The following is a 27,753-nucleotide window of genomic DNA, read 5'->3' as shown; positions in this document are numbered from 1 at the left end:
ATCGGCTCTTTCCGAAAGACAATACAGAGGACAGACACGGAGCAAGCCACTACAGTACAGCATCTGATCCCTGGTTAGCTCTACAGTTAAATAAATTTTTGGCCGAATTAATACTGTGGACATTGTATTGTATGGGCCGGGAGACCACCTAAAATCCTTAAAGAACTCGTTATTGCTACATCTAAACCATATTATACATAACAAAACACGGGTACAGTATGTCATGCACCCGTAATTGTCAATAATCATCAAGGTAAAGAAAAGCGTGACTTAATTAGTATAAAATAATTAACAATTCTATTAACGGAAAATAGAGAAGTTGGGAGATACAGTAGGGAGGAAACGAGCGGCATTCATGGAGCGGTATCTCTGGAAGGCTAAAACGGTATCCCAACATATGTTATGTTTTTATTTGGTGCAACATATATTTACATCATGCCTTATATTTCTCCCCAAGTGACATAATATAGGGCACCCAACCTTATGCCCTATAATAAATCTTCGGCCACGTGCAGCCCAACCATCAGTTGGAACTTCATCTCGTCTCACCCCACAATCGGATCTCATATTGGGTGCCTTCTTTTACATCATCTTTTATTCAAGAACATTTTCTTGTACTCTAAAATTAACTTTTTGTTGCTCAATTTTTCGGTAGCTATCCTATTATATACATCATCCGTTAGAGATGCTCCTAAGAGGCTCTTGCGGGATTTATTTCCATGTCAGTTTGATTAAGCCAAATAAAACTAGAAACTAAAACACTTTGCGCAAATTTATGGGGACAATTGCTTTCCTAGTGGTAGGTAACTTTGTGTACGTCAACCCAAGAATGATAAGCTACACTATCGTAGAAACATTTCGTATGGTTACCTCCGCATAGGGTGGTGGAAGTTCTATCTGAAGGCTACACCCTTGTCCATGTGAGATAAAAATATCCATTGCCACCTCTTCAAATCATGTAGACCACAGTAAAACTAGTCCCTCTTCTCGAGACACCAAAAACAGGACCACAAAAAAAAAACTTGTAGATCATACACTAACATGTTCTCGCATCCAAATAGGATCTTCGATACCTAGGTGAGAAATAACTTCATTCTTTTCATTTCCATGTCTGAACAGTTACTAGTATGTTTCAGTGTGTGTTACAATCTTCCAATTTATACAGCCAAAAACCCTTGACAAAGGGAAATGCTAAACCAAAACGAGTCTCCATGTCCTCGATTTGGCAAAAACTTCCTAATCTTTCCCTAGAGAAATAAAGTAGAAGACGATCACCATTCCAATCACAAGGATCGGTTCATGAGCCCACAGACGACGACCAAACCCAGCACGAGCAGGTGATGCACCTCCGGCTCCACCGCCAACGTAAGCACGTCGTCACTAGTGGAAAATGGGGCATCCATCTAAGCCATTGGTACCGGTTCCCTTACGAACCGGTGCCAATGGGGCAATCTGCACCGGTTCGCGGGCTCAGGCGTGCGAGGAGCATTGGCACCGGTTCTTTAGGGGCTTTCGTACCGGTTCGTGTTAGGAACCGGTACGAAATGTCTTCGGCCATCTGTCAGACGCTTGGTGGGGCCCGGGCAGGACCTTTGGTACCGGTTTGTAACACGAACCGGTACCAAAGGGTTCCCCTATATCATCATCGATCGAGCCCGTCCCTGGTCGTCCCCCGGCCGGCTCCTTTCCTGTTCTTCCTCTCACACACAAAATTTTTGCACCTCTCACACTCCAATAAATCACTAATTTTTCTCCACCATTTTAACAAGAATAAGGGCATTCATCTATCCAACGGTTAGCACTATCATCCTTTCTTCCGGCGTTCCTAATTTTGCACATCTCTTTGGTAGTTTTAACTCGTACTATTTTTCTAGTGCTAGCAAGGTGTTCGATGAAATTCCTAAGTTAGGGATTTTACTTTTTTATAATCAATTTGACCTGATATTATGGTATATTTTGTAGGTTTTAATTAGTATCATCCCCGTCTTACCGCCGTCGATCGCCCGCGTCGTCCCCTAGCCGGCACCGTACAACCTCGGTGAGCCTCTTCTTTTTTATAAAAAAAACTTAGTTTTATCTCGATGAACTTGAATATTAATTTAGTTTGTCACTCATATATCCACGATGTTGTGTAATTAATGATATTTGATATACATATAAAATGCGGATGAATCGACAATGGATGTACGGTGACCGGTGCCGTCCCGACTTCATTAATGGCATGCATTATTTTCTCAACGTGGCTGAGGCAAGCGAGCAGTCGAATGGTTTCATCTATTGTCCATGTAGTTCCTGTAAGAATATGACGGATTACTCTACCTCAAAGACCATTCACGTCCACCTGCTGCAGAACGGTTTCATGCCCAGCTATAATTGTTGGACCAAGCACGGAGAAAGAGGGATTATATTGGAAGACAACGAAGAAGAAGAGGATAGTGACAACTATCCTATGTTCAACGAAGACGGTGATAGTAGAATGGGGGAAGACGAAGCTGAAGAAGAGCCCATATTTGATGAGCCCATTTTTGATGACCCCGATGACGATTTGGGTCGGGCTATTCTTGATGCGAAGATAAGCTGCGGAAGTGAAAAGGAGAGGTTGAAGTTGCAGAAAATGTTAGAGGATCACAAGACACCGTTGTACCCAAATTGCGAAGATGGCCGAGAAAAAGCTGGGTACCACGCTGGAATTGCTGCAATGGAAGGCGAGAGAATGGTACTTCGACAAGGGATTTGAAAAGTTGCTGAAAATAATAAAGAAGATGCTTCCGGGGAGAACGTATTGCCCTCTAGTACGTACGAAGCAAAGAAGGTTGTCTGCCCTCTAGGATTAGAGGTGCGGAAGATACATGCATGCATCAATGACTGCATCCTCTACCGCGGGGAGTACGAGAATTTGAATGCATGCCCGGTATGTAGTGCATTGAGGTATAAGATCGGGCGAGATGACCCCGGCGATGTTGAGGGCGAGTCCACCCCCGGGAAGAGGGTTCCTGCGAAGGTGATGTGGTATGCTCCTATAATTCCACGGTTGAAACGTTTGTTCCAAAACAAAGAGCATGCCAAGTTGTTGCGATGGCACAAAGAGGACCGTAAGAAAGATTTGATGCTTGAGACACCCCGCCGATGGGTCGCGAGTGGAGAAAAATCGACAGAGAGTTCAAGTCATTTTCAGATGACGCAAGGAACTTAAGATTTGGTCTAAGTACCGATGGCTTTAATCCTTTCGGTGAGCAGAGCTCCAGTCATAGCACCTGGCCAGTGACTCTATGTATCTATAATCTTCCTCCTTGGTTGTGCATGAAGCGGAAGTTCATTATGATGCCAGTGCTCATCCAGGGCCCGAGGCAACCCGGCAACGACATTGATGTGTACACTGAGGCCGTTGGTTGAAGAACTTTTACAGTTGTGGCGTGACGAAGGTGTACCTGTGTGGGATGAGCACGAACAAAAGGAATTTAACCTACGGGCGTTGTTGTTTGTAACCATCAATGATTGGCCTGCTCTTAGTAACATTTCAGGGCGGTCAAACAAGGGATACAACGCATGCACACACCGTTTAGGTGAGACCGACACTATATATTTAGGAAACAAGAATGTGTACCTAGGGCATCGTCGATTTCTTCCAAAACAACATCACGTAAGAAAGAGAGGAAAGCATTTCGGAGGTGAGGCGGATAACCGGACGAAGCCTACCCGCCTCTATCGGGGAAGTTATATATGATATGGTCAAGGATTTAAAAGTGATCTTTGGAAAGGGTCCCGGCGGACAATCTGTTCCGAATGTTGATGGACATGTACCCATGTGGAAGAAGAAGTCGATATTTTGGGAGCTACCCTACTGGAAATTCTTAGAGGTTCACTCGCAATCGACGTGATGCACGTGACGAAAAATCTTTGCGTGAACTCGCTAAACTTCTTGGGCGTGTATGGGAAGACAAAAGATACACCGGATGCACGGCAGGACCGAGCAAAGTATCCACGAAGGAAGCAACCCGAATCCAGAGAAGTATCAAGGTCCTTCCAGCTACGCTCTTACCAAAGAAGAGAAGGAGATCTTTTTTGAAGTCCTGAGTAGCATCAAGGTCCCGTCTGGCTTCTCGTCGAACATAAAGGGAATAATAAACATGTCTGAGAAAAAGTTTCAAAACCTAAAGTCTCATGACTGCCACGTGATTATGACACAATTACTTCCGGTTGCATTGAGGGGGCTTCACGGAAAATGTTCGAGTACCCATTGTGAAGCTATGTGCTTTCCTCAATGCAATTTCTCGGAAGGTGATCAATCCACTTACTCTACAAAATTTACGGAAGGATGTGGTCCAATGTCTAGTCGGCTTCGAGTTGGTGTTCCCACCATCCTTCTTCAATATTATGACACATCTCCTAGTTCACCCGGTCGAAGAGATTGGCGTTCTCGGTCCTGTATTTCTACACAACATGTTCCCTTTTGAGAGATTCATGGGAGTCTTAAAGAAGTATGTTCATAACCGTGCTAGGCCGGAAGGAAGCATCTCCAAGGGCTATGGAACAGAGGAGGTCATTGAGTTTTGTGTTGACTTTATTCCCGACCTTAAGCCGATCGGTGTTCCTGAATCACGCTATGAGGGGAGACTGCGTGGAAAAGGCACGCTAGGAAAGAAAGCAATAACGTGTATGGACGGACATTCTTTCACTCAAGCACACTACACGAGTTCTACATAATTCCATCTTGGTGGCTCCGTACAAAGAGGAACACAAGGATATCTTACGCTCTAAATACCCGGAGGAACGTGAAGATTGGATTGATGGAGAACACATGAAGACTTTCGGCGGTTGGTTGCAAACACGTCTCATGAATGCCACTGATGACGAGCAGCTATACTTGTTGGCCAAGCAACCTTCTTCGACTATATCGACTTTTCAAGGGTACGAGATTAATGGGAACACATTTTACACGTTCGCCCAAGATAAAAAGAGCACCAACCAAAACAGTGGTGTCCGCTTTGATGCAGCAGATGACAATGGGAAGAAGGTCACATATTATGGGTACATAGAGGAGATATGGGAACTTGAATATGGACCTAATTTCAAGGTCCCTTTGTTCCGGTGCAAATGGTTCAACTCTGAAAGATGGGGTACGGGTAGACCCGCGATGCGGAATGACTACGAGTGGATCTCAAGAATCTAGGGTACGACACCGAACCATTCGTCCTAGCCGGTGAAGTGGCTCGGGTTTTTTATGTGAAGGACATGTCTAGCAAACCGAAGAAAAGAAAAGAAAGGCAAGAGGACACATCATACGATGAGCCAAAGCGGCACATAGTTCTTTCAGGAAAAAGAAACATCGTGGGAGTAGAGGACAAGACGGACATGTCGGAAGATTATAATAAGTTTGATGATATTCCACCCTTCAAGGTGAAAACTGACCCAAGCATCATCTTAAATAATGAAGATTGTCCATGGTTGCGTCGCAGTCAGAAGAAAGGGAAACAGACGAAGAAAACTCGGAAAACTAGCTAGATAGGGATCATAACTTGTGTATCTTAATATGGAAATCACTTTTGTGTAATGATGTTAACAATGGAGCTTTCACGGGCTTGCATGGAAATTTTTCCAAGGCGGAACTTCCGAATATGCCATATATAGGACATGTGCACCAAGGGCATATTCGAGAAGTTCCGCCACGGGAGATTTCCCTATCCTTCCACAACATTGTTAGAGGAGATGGAGTCTTTCACGGGCTTCCAGGGAAATTTTTCCGAGGCGGAACTTCCGAAGATGCCATAGGTCGTGTGCACCAAGGGCATCTTCGAGAAGTTCCGCCACGGGAGATTTCCCAACCCTTTCCTCCATCCATGGGGATGAAACTCTCCATCCATGTTGGCTTGTTGAGCTGCTTGCCATGGCGATGCTCCTTTTATAGGCACGGCGCCGCTTCTACTTTGTCTTCTTCCTTCGAGCAGGGCGTCATGCGCTACATGCTTTATCTCATCGAGCAGGGCGTCCTTATCATGCCGACAGCTTTAGTACCGGTTGCACCCACCAGCCGGTACTAAAGGTTACCCACGCGTCCTTATCCCACCGACAGCTTTGTTACATGACGGAAAACCACCTTTAGTACCGGTTGCACCCACCAGCCGGTACTAAAGGTTACCTACGCGTCCTTATCCCACCGACAGACTTTGTTACATGACGAGAAAACCACCTTTAGTACCGGTTGCACCCACCAGCCGGTACTAAAGGTTACCCACGCGTCCTTATCCCACCGACGACTTTGTTACATGACGAGAAAACCACCTTTAGTACCGGTTGCACCCACCAGCCGGTACTAAAGGGTTTCCGCCTATTTTTTCACCGGTTCCCGCCTCCGTCATCCCGCCATTTTTTCACTATATATATGTAGGCTTGGCCTCCATTTACATATCACATCTAGACTCATATCTCGCAAACCTCATCATTCTCTCCCATGGCTTCCATCGTATATCTAACCCCCGGGAGGCGGAGGCGCTTTGCGCCTCGAACTACCCCCGCCCGCCGGGCTACCGCGTCCCGACCGGCTGGTTGCTAAGCGTCGGAGGCGTACCGGTCCCTCCAGTCCCTCTAGGTGTGGCGCGCGAGATGGCCATCACGAACCACTACTACTTCGAGCTCACGCCGGAGCGGCGGAGGAATCCCCAGTGGCATCCCGACTACAGCCCGACTTGGGAAAGCTTCTTCATCAATCGGCGTGAGAGGGCGCTTGCCAGGCACGAGGAGGGCGGCCCACCTCCTTCGAACTTCAACGAGGCCGGCCGTCGGCTGTGGTGGCGCGGCCGGACTCTCCAGGGCGTCATGGCCTACCGTGGCCCCCGCCTGCGCTACCCTCGGTCCCGGCCCACGCGTGCTCTCCCGCCGAGGTTCGACTACCGCGACCCCGATGCCAGCGACGATGATGACGGCGACTACGACGACTACAGTGGCGAGTACTATAGGGCTAGACAAGAGTATGACTGAATGACTCCAACAGTCAAATCTGGCCATGTATCTTAATTTTCAGTTGAGCTATGTACTTTTAATTAGAGTTCAATCGTAATAAAATTTTATTCCCGCCCTTTTTTTTATCGCCTTTTTTCTCCCACGCGCGGCGTCGTGGCGGGAAAGTTTCCCGCGCGACGTCGGGGCGTTCCCGCGCGGACGGCGTCGTGGCGGGAGGAAAGAAAAGAAATAGAAAAGAAACATAAAAGCAAAGGAAAAGAAAAGAAAAATAAAAGCAATAGAAAATAATAAATAGAAAAGAAAAGAAAAAGAAAAGCAAAAGAAAATATAAATAGAAAAGTAAAGAAAAAGGAAAGCAATAGAAAATATAAATAGAAAAGAAAAGAAAAAGAAAAGCAATAGAAAATATAAATAGAAAAGAAAAAAATAGACAAACAATAGAAAAAATAAATAGAAAATAAAAGAAAAAGAAAAGCAATAGAAAATAATAAATAGAAAAGAAAAAAAGAAAAGCAATAGAAAATAATAAATAGAAAATAAAAGAAAAAGAAAAGCAATAAAAAATAATAAATAGAAAAGAAATAGAAAAGAAATAGAAAAGAAAATAAAAGAAACTGAAAAGAAAAAATATACAGAAAAGAAAAAGAAAAGAAAAAGAAACAGCAAAAGAAAAGAAAACAGTAAAAGAAAAAAGAAAAAGAAAAAAAAAGCCTTTGGCACCGGTTGGTGCCACCAACCGGTACGAAAGGCCTTCCGTACCGGTTGGTGGCACCAACCGGTACCAAAGGTCCTTGCCCCTGTTTCACTTAGGCGCGCAGGACGGGGAAATCCCCAAATCACACACATAGACGCTCGCGAGAGCTCGCGCGCCCACGCCGTCGCCGCCGTCCGTCGTCCTCGCCGTCGCCGCAGGCACACCACGTCGTCGCCGCCGTCCGTCGTCGTCGCCACGCCGCACCACGCCATCGCCGTCGCCGTCGTCCGCGCGCAGCAGTAGCTCCCCGCGCGCCGGCAGGGTAAGCCTCCCTCGTCCCTCTCCACGCCGGCCGCCGTCGCCATCCCTCCCCATTCTCCTTCCCCTCGCCCGCACGACGCTCCCCTAGCCGCGCACGCCGCCGCACGCCGCGGTGCCGACCTCGACGCGTCCGGGTGGTCGTCTTCCACCCTGCCGCGCGGAGCACCTCCCGGACGTGCTCCGGTGTGCTCGACGAAATGCGCGTGAGGAGGGAGGGCACGAACGGGGCGGCTCGGAGGAGGCGGAGCGTGAGGAGGGGCTGCGGGCACGGAGGAGACAGCGGAGGAGGCCGTTGGCATCGCCGCCTCCGCAGCGAGCGCCGCCCGACGTCCCCGTGTTGGCGTTGTCGGCTTGGCGTCGGGCTCGGGCGGTGAAGTCGACGCCGAGGGAAGCACCTCGGGCGGGCGACCACCAGCTCGTCCTCCACGCCTCCCCGCCGACATTCCGCACCGCGGCGAGCTTCCCCGCCCGCGCCGCCACCGCAGTCCACGGCGGTCGCCGAGCTTCACCGTCGCCCCGCCTTAGCGTTTTATTGTTCCTGCAGCTGAAGTGCATATGAGTTATCTTTGTCCTTCATATAGTATTTATTTAATAGCATAGATAAAAAAATCTACATATGAGTTATCTTTGTCCTTCATGGTTTCAATTTAAGTACTGAAAATTACTTCCTCCTGCCCAAAATAGGTCATATATAAAGTTTGGTTAAAGTCAAACTTTGTGAAATTTAATTATGTATAGATGTAAAATATAAACATACAATGAAAACAAATCATATTTCAAGAATTATCATGAAATATGTTTTCATATTATATGCATTTGGTATAATAGATCTTCATATTATTGTCTATATTTCATGAAATACTGCTTTTTTTAGGGGACACAGATCTCTTTATTGAACAATCATAAGACGTACAAGATCTATACCAGGAGAGTTTAGGAGCCACAGGGGCGTCCTTAAAGTAAATCTAGAGTATTACGAGCTAAATTGTAGCATGCACATTCGGTGCTCTTCCTTCATGAATAAAACTAACATCCATGAAATCAAACCTCCTTACATTTATTTCCTCGGCGTTGGCGTCGGGCTCGGGCGGGATGACACCGTTGGAGCGCATGTAGTCGTAGTAGGGTTAGACGTTGAGCATGAGCGCGCCGCCGAGTGTTAGGGTTAGGGTTCTTGTTTTCTTCATTTGAATTGTTATCCAAATGATGAATGAAATATAATTGCTTTCTTAATTTTGTAGTGACATTGAGCTATGGCGGACCGGCACCTTCGTCCGAGATGAGGAGGGGGAAGAAGCGGTGCAGAAATTGATATATGAGAGTGCCCGTGGGGCTGATGGAGATGAAACAGATTTTGCCGACTTTCTGAATGATTTCGGCGAGGGTCTTGAGTCCGAACAAGTTAGAAGAGACAACGAAGTTTCCATAACAAACTCCGCCGAGGTGTATATTTATGTATCAAGTCTATGTTCATATCACTAGATGCATTCATTTATTTGTATTTCACTTATTAACGAATAATTTTTCTATTAGCCTTCTGGAACATCGAGCAAGTCCGTTAAAACAAAACGAGGCCCGACGCGAGTTCTAAAGGGCGAGGGTAGGTTAGCCCTCACGGCATTTAAGGATAATGGTGAACCGGTGCATCCCAAAGATCATCGCACCAAATTTACAAGTCAAGCTGGAGTTCTTGTTAGGGACCATGTACCGATCAGCATTCGAGAGTGGCATAAGCCGAAGAAAGCGGACAATGAAGCTAGTTATGTCAACGACGCGATGAAAAAGTTTCTTTGGGAAACTCTGCCTGACACGCTTCAGCCTACCGGAAGACATGACGGAAGGCCGGAAGAATAAAGTCAAGGAATGGACTCTCAAGAAGATGGCCATACAATTCCGGACTTGGAAGAAAAATTTATGGGACAAATATAAGAATGAAGATCCAAGTATTCGATGATAATCTAGTGAAGATAAAGGATCACTGGCAAGAATTTAAGAGGTATAAGCAATCGTCTACTTTTGTGTCTCGATCGGTCACAAATAAGAAAAATGCTGCAAAGAAGACAATTTGGCATCATATGGGGTCAGGTGGCTACAAGACTGCCATTCCGAGGTGGATAGCGTATGAAAATGAACTGATGGCTGAAGGAATCACTCCACATACATGGGACTGGCCCGAACGGTCCAAGTTCTGGTTGTTCGCGCATGGGGCAGGGTTGGACCCAAAGACAGGGCTGATCGTTGCGAAGGGAAAATGGAAGGAAAAGATTGAGCAAATCGTACCGAAGCTTGTAGCTGCAATTGAACAGGTTCGAAAGGGAGAGTACATTCCCGATAGAGAGAATGACGAGCTGACACTCGCTCTGGGGAATCCTGAACACGTTGGACGGGTACGAGCTCGCCCAGGTCTCACCATGAAGGAAGCGTTCCCAGAGTCCGCTGACACTTATAGAAGCCGTTCGCGGAAGAAGAAGAAGGACGCCGACATTGTAACGGAATTGTTAACTAGGGTGGAGGCGCTTGAGAAAAATCAGAGGCCACCCGACCAGCCGATGTTCCTACGAGATCCTCAAGCCGATGCCGCCCCATCTCAGCGAAGAAGCAGTGTGGGTTCCACGCATCTTGACGGGTGTGGAGGAAGCTACCCCGTGGATTATGTCACGGAGAAGACAGATTGCGAGCTCTATATGTTATTCAGAACCGCGTCTGTTAAGGTGGCGGTCGGTTATGTTTACCCAAGTGAAGAAGGAGCAACGCACCACCATATGCCCATTCCACCTCGGCTGTGTTCGTGTCGGGGTGGATGAAGTTGTTCCGGCTTTTGAATCGAGTGGAGCTTGATATTCCTAGAGGTGACGATGAGAGGACACTTGCCGATGTCAAGCACGGTTTCGCCCTATGGCCGAAGAAGTACGTCGTCCTTCTCGCAAAGGCCACCGACTCCTCATAGCAGTCCACATGAGCATCAAAGGCCTTCGACTCCTCCTCCTAGCAGTCCACATGAGCAGACAAAGTCCATACCTACCCGAGAGGGACCCCAGCATGAGTCCACCACCTCGAGATCCTCCGCGTAAGACAGCGCCGGTAAGCGGAATGGTACGCCGCCTAAGAAGAGAGCTAGAAAGGAGAAACCACTGCCGCCTATTGAGAAGTTACCTTGGGAAAAAACTCCCGAGGAAAACCAGGAAGCCGTTGAGTCCCAGCGGAGGGCCTTTTTGCTAAGAAAGAGCCGGAGATACCTTTTGAGAAGACACTAGATCCGGTGAAGGTTTATCGTACGATCGAGAATCCGTATAACCCTGAACCATCGCCGCCATCCGACTATAGGCGTTCTATTGAAAGGTCGTACGACCAAATGATGGAGGCGAAAAACCCCACTACCAGCTCGGGTATCGTGGAGATAAAAGGGATACACCAAGTCTACCAGCTCGGAGAACAACCCGTTAAATCGGTCCCCCTCTAAAGGTGTTTGACGAGAAGGCCGTTCAAAGTTCTCGACAAATCTCAACCGATTACGCCATGGCTAAGGTAGTATATCAATATGTTCAAGGGAAAGATTTGGTCGAGAATCTCAGCAAGCTACCAACAAGTATGCGTAACTTGCATACGTGGTACGGTGTTGCCGCAAAGGGAGGGATGGAGACTATCATGGTGCGAGTTAAGGAAGAGCACTACTTCCAAGAATACTCGTGAGCGTTGACTTCTCCGAGCTTTTCCAGTTATACAATCTTCGGGCCCTCGACAAATCTATCGTCGAGTTGCTATTGTCCGTAAGTGATTTATTTATATAATTTGAGAAGTCTTTAGCTCAGCTCCTTGATTATCTCGCAAATTATAATCTTTTGTGCGCTATGTTATGCAGATTGAAGATGCTCGAATGCAAAAGGGATGAAATCAAGGACATTGGGTTCATTGACCCGGACACAATGCATGTCAAGACCATAGAAGAACCCCTCTATAACAGGGATACACCGGAGACTTTGCTAAGGTTTTTGAAGCGACAACGTGACAAAAAGACAATACTTTGGCCTTACAACTTCCGAGTGAGTGTTACTCTCTTATAACACATTCTATTTTGCTCACTTATATATATGACACTACATATTTAAACGTGCGCAGGTTTCACTTTATTCTTATCGTCATTAAAATGTACGAAGGAGAAGTTGAAGTCTTTGACTCACTAACCAAAGAGCCTATACAATACAAGTCTTGTTTTCTTATGCTCAAAAGGTAATTCAAATTCTTATCGGTTTTTTTGTTAGTTTCCTGATATCAACTGATTGATAACTCTTTTGTGCATTTTCTTTTGTCGGGCAGCGTATGGGAAACTTTCATCAAGGAAGATCAGTCCCATGATTGGAAACCGAAGCTGATATGGCGTGCGAACAAAGTAAGTAGTACTACCTAGGTCCACACACCTTTATCATACTTCATTATTGTTTGACTGAATTATATTCTTGTACAGAAATGCGCAAAACAACCACCGGGGACTAATCTATGTGGATACTACGTTTGCGAGTACATCCACAGAATTGTCAGCGAGAGAGCGAATAATGAAAGAAATAGAGAGGTACGAAAATAATATTCACAAATTTATTTTCTTACCATAAGTTGTGCTGAGTTTCAGTAATAATTGTTTGATTTGTGATTTGATATAACACACATAGCTCATGTATTCATCTTATTCTTTTACAGTTGAGAAGAAAGCGGGAGAAGATCGGAATCGAGGAGCGCTTCAAAGCAATCGGCGATGAATTGGCGGGATTTTTCCTTCGGGAAGTCATACCACCATCCGGAGAGTACCACTATGCATAAAGATCTTCTCCAGCTCCTCGATTGCTTTGTGTGTATATATAGTTTGACTCGGAGTGTACCACTATGGTACATGTGTGTAATAGATCGATCTTCATGCTTGTACTATGGTGCATCGACTTGATTTGCATCGGAGAGTACTACTTATGCAATTACATGTGTGTTATATTATATGCACCAACTTTATATGCATCACCTTGATCTTCATGTACTACGTAAACCCAAACGCATTTCCGGTGCATCGACGCGATATGAAACGCTCCGATACCCCTAAACCCCTACGAAACCCTAAACCCTGAATTCTCGCCGCGGCAGAGATTCTCGAATTTTTCCTGCCGAGGCAGCCTACCTTTGCCACCGGTTTGTAGTACAAACCGGTACGAAAGGTCCATCGACGTGCGCTCTCCTGGGCGCCCACGTGGAGGGCCATCTATACCGGTTCGTAAGGAACCGGTAGGAAAGGGGGGGGGCCTTTTGCACCGGATATTTTATACCGGTTGCTAAACCGGTGCAAATGGCCCTCTGGAACCGGTATTGATCAGCGTTTTTCCACTAGTGCGTCCCCCAGCTCGACTCCAGCCGCCGTCTGCTTGCGGGCGACCTCCGCCACGACTGCGCCGCCGCCGCTGATGACTCTGTAGTCCGACTTGCGCGCGCAGCAGCCGTCCACCCTGTAGCACGTACCCGCGCCGCCGTGCATCGTCACGGCGTCCCCGCCCTTCTTGGCCCGGCGCACGCTGAACCACGGCGTCGCCTCTTCTTCCTCGCCGGCGACGTGGCAGACCTCCCACCTCCTGAACAAGCCGAAGCCCTTACGTCGAATCCTGATGAGAGTGTTGCCGGCGCGGTCCATGAAGAACACCTCGCGGCCGCCCTTGCAGCCATAGTTGTCGATGCGGAAGGCGACCTCGCCGTCAGCGGTGTACACGGTGCAGCCGTTGCCGTTGAACACCAGGGACTTCATCCACACCGTGTACGCCTGCTGGCTCGGCTGACCATCGGAGTAAGAGCAGGGAGACGGCGAGGGCGAGGCGGCGGCAGGGAGGGGCTGGACCTTGGCCATCGCCGGGATCGAAGAAGACTGCTGCTCTGCTCTAGCTGCTGAGTTTTGATGAGATGGTTGGGATGGTGGGTGCCAGTCGCTGGTTCCACCTATTTATAGGTGGCCGTATATTTTGGGGCCGGGATTAGTTTATGGCACTGTACGTGTCACGCGACAAGATAGAATAGTGCTAACCCAAAGTTGTTTATGCTCGATCTAGTACTCTTCCCGTCAGCATGCCATTATCACCACGTTTAGCTGGTGCTTGTTTTAGCATGACTTGGCATACTGGTTAATGGAAATTTTAGGGATACCTAATGTTTCCCCCATATCGCACCGCAGATGCGTTTGTGCGCCATTTTCTTCTTCGAAACTTGCTTTTGGAGAAGTTACATTTAAGGTGTTGTCATGGTGGTGTTTGTGCTGCTGTTGTAAGGATTGGAACAACATAAATAACTTCTTCTTTTTTAGCTTCTTCTTCGTTTTACGGTTGTGTACATCTGTATTACAACTAGGATATGACGTTGTTGCAGAAGCTGGATGTAATTGGTATCTTCGCGATATTAATATATTCTTTTTATCGAAAAAAATTGTTGTGCAGGCAATATTAATTCCATGTATGGTGTGAAGAAATTCCTACACGTATGTAGCAGAATACCACTACACATATTTCATAGATTCTTAACTCTATTAGTATAGGGTTTTGCCAATTCAAGCCTAGAACTCAGTTAAATCCACCACCGTCGGATCAGCACACCTCGATGCCCACCTTATCCACTATCCACCTCATCTCCTCATAGCTACTCTTCTCCCTTTGCTCGCACAACGCCAGAACAATGGAGAGAGGAGGAAAAGGAGATAGCACCAAGCAGAAGTCGATGCACCACCGCGTCGGACATAGCCGATAAGCATTACATTGGAAATGTGATCCCCGAGGGGAACTCCTGTCTCCTACTGCTTACGTCCCAACCTTCCTCTATTGCCCCCCCAGATCTAGGGCCGTTGTGCCCCTGTCATCTCCACTCTAGCGACGGACGGTGGTGAGATTGGTGAGGGCTCGTCCTAGTAGTAAATTAGGGCTAGTTCCCGCGTTAGGGTTTATGTTGGGCGCCATGCCTGTGCTTTGGGGTGCTTCACTACAGCTTGCGGGCCGACTATGGAGACGTTTGGTGGTGGATCTCCTCTTCGTGGTGCTCCTATGTGTTGTATTGTGTTCCGAAATCTATTTACCTGTTGTACTATGGAAGGAGTCCTAACGGACTATGGCATGCCAAACGTGCTAGACGTAGCACAGTACAACTCTATTTCGTGTCCGCCAAGAAAGAGAGTTGTTTGCCCCTATATATAGTCCAAGGTAGTCATAGAATAGATGAGAGAGAGTTCTCCATATTGATAGCACGTAGAGGGTCTGTCCTCTCGTGTATTGTACTACTCCTCCAATTATAGTGAGAGCGCCGCCGTGCGTTTCGTGGTTTTTCCCGTTTGGGTTTTCCACGTAAAAATCTGTGTTCTTGTTCTTGTTTGATCTACTTTTATTTGCGCGGTTTTATAACAAGTGGTATCAGAGCATCAGGCTTTAAGATCGATTCGCAGCCCCGGGAGATTTCCCGCTGCGCTCCCGGGGCAGCGCCGCGTTTTCTTTTGGATCAATAATCTGCAGTCTTGCGCTATCAAGCAGTTTCATCAGATCAGAGCTACGGTTGGTTTTCGTGAGATTGGATCTACAAATTCGTCGCATGGTTCGTCGGGGCCTTAGCTCGCCGGGATCGACAAGATTTCGGCCGAGCGATTTGCAGCGCGGTCCGTCTAGCGCTACTTCGCCGAGACCGACAGAATTTTCAAGTTGATCGGATCCTCCAATTTGTTCGTTTGGCTGCGTTCAAGTTTGGCTCCGTGACTCCGTCTCGATCCTCAAGTCGGCTGCGTATCAAGCGGCCGTGTAAAGCAGCAGACAAAAGTTGAAGCTGCACACCACCATTGATCAACCAACATTGATCTATCAACCACCACACGGATCAAGTCCCAAAGTAAAGTAAGTCTGGGATTGTTCTCCGTGAGGCATTAATCTGTTAAGGATCAAGTATTGAGGGAAAAGCAGCAGCGTGTACCAGATCCCGATTTGCTCTTTCAAGATGGAGGAGATATGCTTCCCTAGCTCTCGTCAAGTTCGCAGGCAAGGTATGCTAGTTCACCTGAAGTTACGAATACTGGTTCAGATTTATTTTTGACTCTCCGTATTGCTACGTCCATCCAAGACACTATCAGATGCTACCTTTTTCCAGTTTTTGCTCCGCAGTTTTAATTCTACATAGAATTTTTCTGTGGCTTGTACTATTTTGTGATCACAGTTTTATCGATTCATGGATATCATGAAGTACGATGTTCAGCTGTTATTTTATGACACAAGGTTTTTCCTATAGCAAGCTAAGATGCGAGCATTGTTTGGCGCAAGCCGATTTTAAGGATGCACTGGATAGTTATGAGAATAAGTGTTTTGCTGTTTGGACTTACAAGGAGAAAAGAAAGAATTCCCGCGCCACCCATGATCGATGATTTGCCGCTGGTATGATTATCGTTTTATAGTTTTTCAGTTCAAGGTGGAGTTTGGTGAATTGTAGCCTGCCGGGAGACATGATGGATGCAAGTTTAGATGTTATGTTGCTGCAATTACATGAACACAATTCAAGATAAAAAAATTATGGAGGAGGTAATTTTTATACCTGTTGGTAGCCAGCATTAGACTTTTTGCTCTTCGAGTTTTTGCTGTTATGCATGTGAAGGTTTTGCTTTGTTACTTAAGTTCGTGATGAGGATTATTTGAGGTGCAAGAAGGAGATTATTTTCTGCTAGATACTACAACATTTAGTACTGTAAGTTTCAGTGCAATTCAGTTGTCTTTGCTCTTTCAAGAGGGGTCTATTGCAGAGTTGAAGCTCCATTGCATATTAAGGTTCTTTCATCCGACAGTTGTTCTACAAGGACAGTTTTTGACCATGTCATGGATTTTTCATCAACCTTACAAGACAGCAGTTTTTGTGTACGAGGTGTCCTCCGTACTAGATGCTCTTGAATGAGTATTGTTTGCCGAGGTTTGTGCTTTATGTTTGGCACGTTCAGATTCCATGAGATGAGTTCTTCACAATGTTATGTGCACGAAGATGTTGCACTATGAGCTATGCGCTCGTTCAGGCACCAAAGGAGATATGATGACTTATGTCATTTGATGTTTGAGCAGTTTCAGTTTTTCCTTGAGGTCAGTGGCACAGACTCAGATTTTTGCTGGGGTTTTACAGGATACCCAGGTTCATATGTCTGCTTTGTTGACAGCTGTGTTGTTTTTTGGATGACCCAAGATTAATTTGCTCAATTTGACTTCATGAGAAGTTTATTAGTCCTATGGACTTTCAAGGCACAAGGTTTACTTGTGATGATGACTTTAGTTGAGGAGTTGAATGTTATCTATGACTGTTGCAAGGGATTTCGGCTCAAGGTGGAGTTTGTTGTATTGTGTTCCGAAATCTGTTTACCTGTTGTACTATGGAAGGAGTCCTAACGGACTATGGCATGCCAAACGTGCTAGACGTAGCACATCTATAACTCTATTTCGTGTCCGCCAAGAAAGAGAGTTGTTTGCCCCTATATATAGTCCAAGGTAGTCATAGAATAGATGAGAGAGAGTTCTCCATATTGATAGCACGTAGAGGGTCTGTCCTCTCGTGTATTGTACTACTCCTCCAATTATAGTGAGAGCGCCGCCGTGCGTTTCGTGGTTTTTCCCGTTTGGGTTTTCCACGTAAAAATCTGTGTTCTTGTTCTTGTTTGATCTACTTTTATTTGCGCGGTTTTATAACACTATGGACGGAGACGGAGGTGGGGAAAGGCTGCACCACCGACATCTCCAACAACAATAAGGTCCAGGTGTATGATGGCAGCCTAGGTTGGAGCAGGTGCTTAAGCTAATGTCATTAGATCGAGGAGGCCATCGGTAATATCGATACTGCGATTTGGATAATCCCACATGGTGGCCCTGGCTTGCCAATGTGATCTTTGGCCGATAAGGCTGCCTCTCCAAACGCCTTTGAAGGTGTTCTTTCAACCTCCAGTTTGGAAGCCCTTCGCTGGATTCTGGTCATCGTCCGTCACACTCGCAGCTCCAACTGGTTTCGTCCCCGATGGCGGTGAGCAGCGATGGTGTGGTAATTTTGGCGGTGGAGAGAAAGGAGCCAATCGTGCTTTGTGTCAGACTTTTAGGGCCCTTTCTATAAACATTGAGGACTGTTTTGCATTTTCTCTTTTTACTGGTGTCCTTTGTAATTTGTACTCTCGTCGTAGCTGGCCACGAGATGGTGATGGCGAGCCGTGACCTCGCGGGAGGAAGGGCCCACGTGGCTGGTCACGACGGGCCAGACTTCAGCAAGGAAGAAACCTTAGGGTTAAGGAGGGTGCTGGGTGGCCGGCACCGAAGAAAATGGTGGTGGAAGAGGGATGGACCGAAAGGGGGTGGGGGGTGGGGTGGCGGGGGGGAGCGCATAACACGTGTGGCTGAATCTCACCATCGGTGATAGAAACGTACTACGACTGTACTATTTGGTGAGCATCTCTCAATCAGGCCCCAGCACGTACGCACGTTCAGGGAGCCAAAGATAAGTACATGTGCCTAAGAGCAAGTACAATAAGGTACAGTCAGCTGACTATAAGAAATAAAATATTATAAGTTTGCTTAGTTGGAGGAGAGAGATTAGGAGAGAGAAGGTAAGTGGGCTCTTATCTAATAGTCAGCTCTAACACGTGCTCCTAGGCACTACGTGAGACTAAAAGGTGGATCATGTATTGTAAAAGTAGTACATCTTTATAGCTTACTATTGTATATACTAACTTTGCATTTTACTATAGATGATGTGGCAAATTGTTATAGCCGGCTGCCGGCTATACTATTGTTCTTGCTCTAATTAGCCTTTTAGGCCCTTGCTACATGCTAACTACGGAGATAACCTGCGCTTAGTTAGCTGACTAGTTCTGAACTTCTGATCGGAAATTCAATTCGGCTCCCGGGTGCGTATGCTCCCTATATCAAAAAAATTATATTTTGGGTTGTCAAAAAAATTTGCAAAAAATTCTACATGTACATCTCCATAATATATGTGCATTCGTCAAGTTTCACGAAAAATTAATATTTTTTGTGGTCTATGTAAAAAAGAGAAAATTTATCGTGTTAAAAACATTATTTTTAGCACTGAGTTTTGTCTTTTTACATACGGTCACATGATAAGTCCATTTTTTATGAAACAACTTTGTGAGCGTGTAGCACGTGAAAATGTACGTGCGAATTTTTCGTTTCAATTTTTTTGAAATTCAAAATATGTGTAAGATGAATTTCAAAATAGAGGGAGCATATGCTCCCATGTTCCAAAACACCACTCCCACTTCTGATCTCCTGTTTAATTCTTCTATATGGACCGTTGATGTAATTCACACTATTGTTTTCGCTCTCGTTTTCTCTGATGTCCTTAGGCCGGCGAGAGCCACATCACTGGTTAATTGTTCTACAGCAACACTTATCCATCCACACATGGCAATTGACAGACTACCAGAAAAATAAGCTCCATCATTTTGCATGCATAATCTACTTTAGATTACTGCATTGCTTAGCCCGTCTCGTGTCGCGATGGCCTAATCTTGGGGAAACAGTATGCAGTTTCTGTGGCGACGACCGAATTAAAATGGATATATATGGCTCTGCGTTGTGTGGTGCTGAGCAGGAGTACAATGTCGTTGGGTCAAAGCGGTTAGCTCCCAACTACAAGGACAAATGATCAGGACACGAGATGAACGCGAAATGCAGTGTTAAACAAAGCGAGACAGGCCCCTGCCGAACATATGGGAGCCTTGTGCAGATCGGCAACTCTGCTGATATTGGAGGATACTTAAATATTTTTGTAGAGGAGACTTCTGAAGATCATTCAGTACGCGATGATGTATTCATAGAGTGCACAGAAATTATTCGTACGTGATACTGTATTTTATGCTTACTGGACAGAGGGAATCTTTTACTGGAAACTAATCAGATAAAATCAGCACGTACACGCAGACGTGATTTGATTACGGCCTGAGAGGAACTTTCTGACCAGATCGTTGCGCTTTTTCTGTAATGGTGTACATATACCTCTCCAAACTCCTCTGGAAGATGTATAGACTACAAATAACTAAAGTTGACACCTCAGCGATTGGATCAGAGCAGTGCTACATTGGTACGTAGTGACATCAATGGGCGCATGTATTTATTTATATCATCACAGGTCGTCTGCTTCGATGGTTGCCTGATTTAGGATGCAACATGAATTTTTTTGTTGCAAAGAGGCCAGGGGGCACAAAATTAAAGTTAACAACCACCTTGAATAAAAATAGAATTACACATAAGTCCATAAAGAAATGGAAGTTGTCTCCTAGCTCTTGCACTCGCCCGTGGTGCACCGTGAGCAATGATTGATTGTTACCCCATGTCAGAAAAATGTTGTTGGCGCGCTAACAGAAAGTCGATAGTCGGAGTCAGAAGACGCCGTGAAACAGAACGCCGTCCTGGAGAAGGAAGTGATGAAGAAGGCTGGATGACCGGTCTGGATTTGGGAAGACCTAACCTCACTAGCTTGGTGACGATTGACGAAGCTGAATCCTGCCGAACCTTGCTGGCCGGAGAAGAAACCATCAAACGGAGACACAAACTACATGCAAGTATGCAACACACCAAGCCATAACCGGATGCAATTCATCATTCCATAGGAGCGGCAAGTAGATGATTTTTCCGCCATGCTCCGTTAAGAACGAGATATGCACCGATGAGGTGGACAAGGAGTCGGGGAAACATTATTTTTAATTCGCACCACCACAAACTCATTCTTGGGCCCCCACTCCTCCCACCATCACTGCAGCAGGTATAGGAATAGGCTAGGGGGGAATTATGGTGGAGCACCCGGGTGCCATATACCATGATATTCAAAACATTCGAAAAACGTGATTTAAATGTTTCAAAAAAAAGTTTAAATAATTTCCTCACGTAAATCTCATCTTGACACTTACGTGTGCAAACTTTCAGCAAAAAATACGGCCATATGTGATCCACACAAAAAAGTGAAAATGAAACTTTGTTATACTGTGAATAGTATACGTCTACTCACTATATTATGAACAGTATGTTTTGTTATTTTTGTGTAGGCTACATACTTTCATATTTTAAGTTGAAACTTGACATGCACATACCTACATACATACTACACACACATGATTTAGGCCGTATTTTTTAATTCAATTTTAGTATTTGTTTTGAATTTTTTGCTCAAATCAGGTGCGCTGGCACCTGGGAGCCAAAAATAATGTTTTAGGCTAGGGGGGCTTTCCTCTCTCGGCAACTTTCTTGCCGAGAGAGGCAAGTGCTAAGTCTTGGGGTTTTGACCCTTTTACGCTGAAAAATCTTCAAAATTCTTGGATCAATCCAAACAAGCTGGAAGATTTAACTGCTGAGGACATGTTGTTGACAAATGGTAGAACTAAGGGAAACTCTGCTAAACTAATTACACGAATGCCTTGATGTGATGGTTCTTGGGGTGGTCAAATTAGAATATTCCTTTGACCACTTCTAATGAATATTGCAACAAAAAAGCTAAAAATATGTTATATTCTAAAGAGCATATATGTGTGGTTCATATACTACAGTGTAAAGGCTACATTCTCAAAAGAGATGTATAAAGCTACTTTTTGTAATAAGGAGCTCACATGTAGAAAACAAAAGCTGTTTTTTTTTCCTTCTCCCTTTGAACTGAAGTTGGAAAAAATATATAGTGAAGTGTCGAGCGGGTGAACAAGAGCAAGTCAGCGATCACACCGTTTATTCGATGTACTTTCCTAGCGTGAGAAGTCTGAACTGTTCAGCATCAAATGCAGTCCTGCTCACGTCTGAACAGTTCTTCACACCAAAAACATGCAAAGGAGAGATCATCATATATTCATATGTACCACACGTCTAAAGTAGTAGCTACTTGGTGAGATACACGTGTGATACCATCTTGTACAGAGTGTACGGTGTACATGCAGCATCGCCACTTTGCGAAAGACAAAACAGAGGACAGACACGGAGCTAGCCAGTACAGTAGAGCATCTGATACCTGATTAGCTACAAAAATATTCCGTGGGAAGAGAGAAAAGTCCGGTTTGGACCTGGGTGCATGTGAACCCTAGTTGGAAATGCATTTTTCAAATGTTAAAAAATTATGAAATAAAAATATCCGGGTACGTACGCATGTTCCATGTGTGCGTAGAAAGTTTTCGCGGAGAAACCACTTTTTTATTTCGGAATCTAAAAAAGATAAAATACGTCACATATATACTGCTATATAGCCCAGCAAAATTTCACTTTTTTGCCGAGACAAAATAAAAGATTTTTTCGTCACGAAACTCATGTCCAGGGTACATATTTGAGATCATCTGAGAAATCATTTTGTGTTTCGATTTTTAAAACATGTTTTGAGATCGTGATGGAACTTTTAAAAAAGTGGGTTCACATGCCCCCATGTTTCATATATGCAGTCTCGTGGGAAGACCACCTATAATATATCCTTAAAGAACTCGCCATTGCTACATCTATAAACCATACTTTATAGATAATGTGTCATGCATCGATAATTGTCAATAATAATCAATGTAAGAAAAGCATGACTTAATTATAAAAATAAATAAATTAATAATCAATTAATGGAAAAATAGAGGACTTGGGAGATAGGGAGGAAATGGACGGCGTCCGGGATGGCGCTGGGAGAGGACGTGCTGACTCTGACGGTGGACCTGCAGCGGATCACCTGCTCGTCGTGGGGCTCGTGATCGTGTGTGGCCTGCTTAGCAGTTGTATGTAGAAGGGTTTTGGCAAATAGGGTCACGCCATATGCGTATCTCATAGTCTTACCCACCTGCCACACTAGTCCCGTCTTAGAACATTTCTAACAACTAAATTGAAGCGATTTTTTATATTGGAAAGCCAAAACGGTGTCCCAACTGCTGTTTTTATTTGGTGCGACATATATTTACATGAGGTATTAGCACCCTAGGTATAACAACTTGCAAAAGTGAATGCTGTAGTACAGAAACTTGCATTGAGGGAGTAAATAGGTACAAAAGCAATCAGGAAGTGACATGTGGCATTGAAAATTTTGCAAAAAGACCCATGTATGTTTTTTATTTTGAACTGAGACCGTGATATGCTTTACACGCAGCTCCACCTGTCAGTTGGTTGACCAAATAATTAAAACTATATGGCGCAGGGAGGGGAATTGAACTCACAATCAAACACAGCAGCATACATGCGCGCGCCATTACACCACACACTATGTTATTGCAAATAGTAGGACATAGTTTTATTATAGGAGTTACGCGGAGGAGTAACCTGCAACCGTACATTGTTCATAATAGCTTACAGTAATATATTGCAAAAGCATAAGCGCAAGAGCTGCCAGTACAGATTTAAAATGTGGAAACAATGCATATTGAAAAGAAAACATAGCAACTAATATAGCAACACGTGGGGAATCAAAAATTTATTTTAGCTCATAGATATGGGTGTAATGCATCGAAGCACTTGATATAAATCCCACCCATTGTTCGTTAGTGGTTTTCACATGTGTTCAACTCCATGGATAAAAATAGTATTACGGTGCAACCTGCAACACTAACTACTAAATCGAGAGCAGAGCACTCTGTGACGGCGTGCAATACAGGTGTGTATATCGACGGAGAGAACTGTGTCGTAACCCGGAAAGCTCAAGCAATTCATCAACGCCGCACTTGCGCGACAGGTCGCACATCCGTAGCTGCCACTGCGACCCCTCCTTCTCTATTTCGAACATGAGTGGGCATTGAAGGCCGGGACGCCCCGCAGTCACAGCCACATCATACACGTTGAGTTGTGCTTGAACAGGTTTTCACGGTGAGTTGTGCTTGAAACGTATTCACGGTTTAATAAATATATAAAGGGAAATGTCCAACAACTGACATCAACTGGTCCGTGGTGTAATGGCGTGCAGCGTTCTTGCTATTGTGGGCTTGAGTTCGAATCCTCACTTCATGAATTCATTTTATATTATTTGGTCAACCAACTGACAGGTGGGACCTGCGTGTAAAGCATCTCATGGTCTCAGTTCAAAATAAAAAAACATACATGGGTCTTTTTGCAAAATTTTCAATGCCACATGTCGCCTTCTGATTGCTTTTGTACCTATTTGCTCCCTCAATACAAGTTCGTGTACTGCAGCATTTACTTTTGCAAGTTGTTGTATGAATTTGCTCCTCTTAGACAAGTTATTGTACCTAGAGTGCTAATACCTCTATTTACATTATGCCCTATACTTCGCCTCCAAGTGATATAAATATAGGGCACCAACCTTGTGTCCTATAATAAATCTTTGGCAGCGTGCAGCCCAAGCGTCAGCGGGAACCTCAGCTCGCCTCTCTCCACCGTTAAATCTCATGTTGGGCGCCCTATTTTACACCATCTGCTATCGGAGAAAAAAAATTGTGCTCAAAATCAACTTTTTGGTGCTCTAATTTTTTGGTAGCTTCCCTACTATACCACTCTTAAACGGGTCTAGCAAGATTTATTTCCATGTCAGTTTGATTAAGCCAAATAAAAACTAGAAACTAAAACACTTTGCGCAATTTTGTTGGGACAATTGCTTTCCTAGTGGTAGGTAACTTTGTGTACATTAGCCTAAGCACGCTAAGTTGCACTACCATAGAAATATTTTGTATGCTTACCTCAGCATAGGGTGGTGGAAGGTCTATCCTAAGGCTACACCGTTATTTATGTGAGAAAATAAATCCATTGCCACCTCTGACAATCCACTGTAAAAAAAAATTCGGGACATTAAAGACAAGACCAGAAAAAAAAAACTCGTAGATCATACACTAACATGTTGTCGCATTCAAATAGGATTTTCGGTAGCTAGGTGAGAAATAACTTGATAGCATTATTCATTTCCGAAGAAAGTCCACTTTTAGTCCTCCAACTTTGCTGAAAGTTCACATTTAGTGCTAAAAGTTTTATCTGGTTCAAATTAGACCTTGAACTTTCATAATTGTTCAATAGGATGGTTTTTCGATTTTTTTTTTATCTAAAAACCGAAGATTAATCCAATTGGACTGGACCGGGCTGAATCTGTCTGTCTAGACCAATCTAAAATCCGCAAATTTGAGGTCAAAATACCCCTCTCAATCTCGAGCAGCTTTGGCGCTCAACTGCAATGCATCCTTGGTGTTTTCTCGTGCTATTTGCCGCCCTACTCGTGTGCATAACTCTTGTGCTCCTCCAGTCCAACGGCGCGGCGGTCCTCCTTGTCGACTTGGCGCCGTTCCCCTTGTCCAGTCATCCGTTACCAGCCAGACGACGCGGCAGCACTCCTCTTCAATGCCGCCATCACGATGGCAACCGCCTTAGCATCTCGTCTTCCTGACCGTGAGGCTTGACATCCACCAAACTGATGGCGACAGCCATGCCATTCGCGCATCGTCGGCCACCATCCGTCCATCCCGCCATCCAAGCGGCGGTCCTCCTCGCGGGCCCTCCCGTGGCCAGTAGCTAGAGTGTAGAAACATGATAGAAACGGCTCTTCTTCTCTTTTGCTGCGTGGGAGGGAGTTCAGCGGCGTGCGGCGCTACAAGGGGTGTGGGAGGGAGACGAGAGGAGACCACGACTTCATGATCGAGAGCGATCAGATGTGGATCCTTTTTTTTTCATGTGGACCGTTTAACACTGGAACCGGTTCGTTGATTTTTAGCAACCGGGGTCATGTTGACACAAAATCAGCAAACTTGTTGAAGTGATCAATTTAAGAAGTTTAAGGTCTATTTTAGACCAAAAAATAGTTTTAGGACTAAAAGTGAACTCTTAGTAAAGTTGAAGGACGAAAAGTGGACTAAATGTTTTAGTGTTTACAGTCTTCCAATTTATACAGACAAAAACCCTTGACAAAGGGAAATGCATAAACCAAAAGGAGTCCCATGTCCTCGATTTGGCAAAAACTTCCTAAGCTTTCCTGCGAAAAATAATCACGTGCACCTACATCTACAGCCACCCTCATGGTGTATGTCCCTCGAGAAATAAACTAGAAGACCATCGGCCTTTCAATTACAAGGAGCGGTTCATGAGCCCACAGACGACGACCAAACCCAGCACGAGCAGGTGATCCACCTCCGGCTCCACCGTCAGGGTATGCACGTCCTCCCCCAGCACGACACCAGCCGCCGTCTGCTTCCGGGCTACCTCCGCAACGACGGCGCCGCCGCTGATGACTCTGTAGTCCGACTTCCGCGCGCAGCACCCGTCTACCCTGAAGCACTCCCCCGCGCCGCCGTGCATCGTCACGGCGGCCCCGCTCTTCTCGGCCCGGCGCACGATGAACCACGGCGTCGCCTCTTCTTCCTCGCCGGCGACATGGCAGACCTCCCACCTCCTGAACATGCCGAAGCCCTTGCGTCTGATCCTGATGAGGGTGTTGCCGGCGCGGTCCATGAAGAACACCTCGCGGCCGCCCCTGCAGCCGTAGTTGTCCACGCGGAAGGCGACTCCGCCGTCCGCGGTGTACACCGTGCAGCCGTTGCCGTTGAACACCAGTGACTTCATCCACACCGTGTACGTCTGCCGGCTTGCGTGTTCATCCGAGGAAGAGCATGAAGACGGCGAGGCGGCGGCAGGGAGGGGCTGTATTTTGGCCATCGTTGAGACTGTACTAACAAACAAGAGTGTTCTTCTCTAGCTGCTGTTTTTTGATGAGACGGTTTGGATGGTGGGGTGTGATTGGCTTGTTCCACCTATTTATAGCTGCTTGTACCGTGCTAATTATTCTGGGTCCGGAACTCCGGATTAGTTTATGGTACTGTACACGTCACGCGACACGATAGGATAGTGCTAACCCGAACTTGTTTATGCTCGATCAAGCACTCTTCTCGTCAGCATGCAATTAGCGCCACGTTTACCTAGTGCCTGTTTTGGACTGATCTTAGCACGGCTTGGCATAGTGGTTAATGAATTTTCAGGGATACCTAATGTTTCTGGCTGGGCTCATCTACAATTATGTTACTACTGTAAGCATGCTGTAGCGTTCGTATCAGCCGTCCAATCCTAATCCAAACGCTCTTCTCTGTCTGACTCTCTCCCGTAATCTGTTAATGATTAGGGGAAAAACACACCGACCAGATGCGCTCGTCGAAGGTTGGAATTTCTTCCGACTCGTAGAGGAGCTACAGAACTGAAGCGCACGATTATCATGGAGTCCACTTCGTCTACTTCGTCTACATGTCGTGAAATCCAAGCTAGCTGAAGCAGGGGAGAATAGAGGAATTGATGTCTCGAGTTCGATACATGATCTGCGAATCTGCGATAGAGAATCTTCTCTTCAATTCTCCGATAGGGTGCCAAAGAACTTCGCTGACCTTCCGGCCGTCCGTGTTCGGTCGTCCGCCGCTGCCTTGTTTTTTCTCAATTGACGTGTTAAACACAGGGAAAGGAAGCCTTTGATTTGGAGTGAACGGTTGATACGAACGCTACAGCATAGGTACATTAGTCACACAACTGTAGAGGAGCCCAGGTCGTATGTTTCTCCTCATAGAACTGCAGACACTACCAGTTTTTTTAAAAAGATCGCACATCTATTAATCATCATCAATAGCAGTATAAAAAACACCAAATATAATAGTACCTCCTTTCCGGTAGGTTAGGCATACATGTATCACTAGGTTGTGAATTTGATCAATACAATACAATACGAGTTATATATTACAAAATATATTTCATTATAAAACTTGGATATTATACTTTCTAATGGTATAATTTTTATATTCTACAATTTGTATTATGTTAGTAAAATTAACTACCTAGGGAAACGTGTAAACTTAA

The 27,753-nt window shown here is 45.4% G+C and overlaps 2 protein-coding genes across 2 annotated transcripts; both read right to left on the bottom strand.

Annotated features, from left to right (window-relative positions):
- Positions 1 to 1,102: 1,102 nt before the first annotated feature.
- On the bottom strand, positions 1,103 to 13,893 carry LOC124658984 (protein LURP-one-related 11-like). The gene is made up of 3 exons (XM_047196961.1): positions 13,356 to 13,893; positions 11,343 to 11,353; positions 1,103 to 1,380 (listed from the first exon to the last, which is right to left on the bottom strand). The coding sequence occupies exons 1-3, from the start codon at positions 13,842 to 13,844 to the stop codon at positions 1,284 to 1,286; spliced, it is 597 nt and encodes a 198-aa protein (XP_047052917.1). The 5' UTR covers positions 13,845 to 13,893; the 3' UTR covers positions 1,103 to 1,283.
- A 12,093-nt stretch (positions 13,894 to 25,986) lies between these two features.
- Positions 25,987 to 26,618, bottom strand: LOC124660176 (protein LURP-one-related 11-like). The gene has a single exon (XM_047197974.1). It carries the CDS (start codon positions 26,572 to 26,574, stop codon positions 25,987 to 25,989), a length of 588 nt encoding a protein of 195 aa, XP_047053930.1. The 5' UTR covers positions 26,575 to 26,618.
- Between the last annotated feature and the right edge of the window lie 1,135 nt (positions 26,619 to 27,753).

This window comes from Lolium rigidum, chromosome 6 (assembly GCF_022539505.1).
Source record: "Lolium rigidum isolate FL_2022 chromosome 6, APGP_CSIRO_Lrig_0.1, whole genome shotgun sequence".
NCBI lineage: Eukaryota > Viridiplantae > Streptophyta > Magnoliopsida > Poales > Poaceae > Lolium > Lolium rigidum.
The sequence above is the reverse complement of the archived record's forward strand: the minus strand, read 5'-3'. Positions and strand labels throughout refer to the sequence as shown.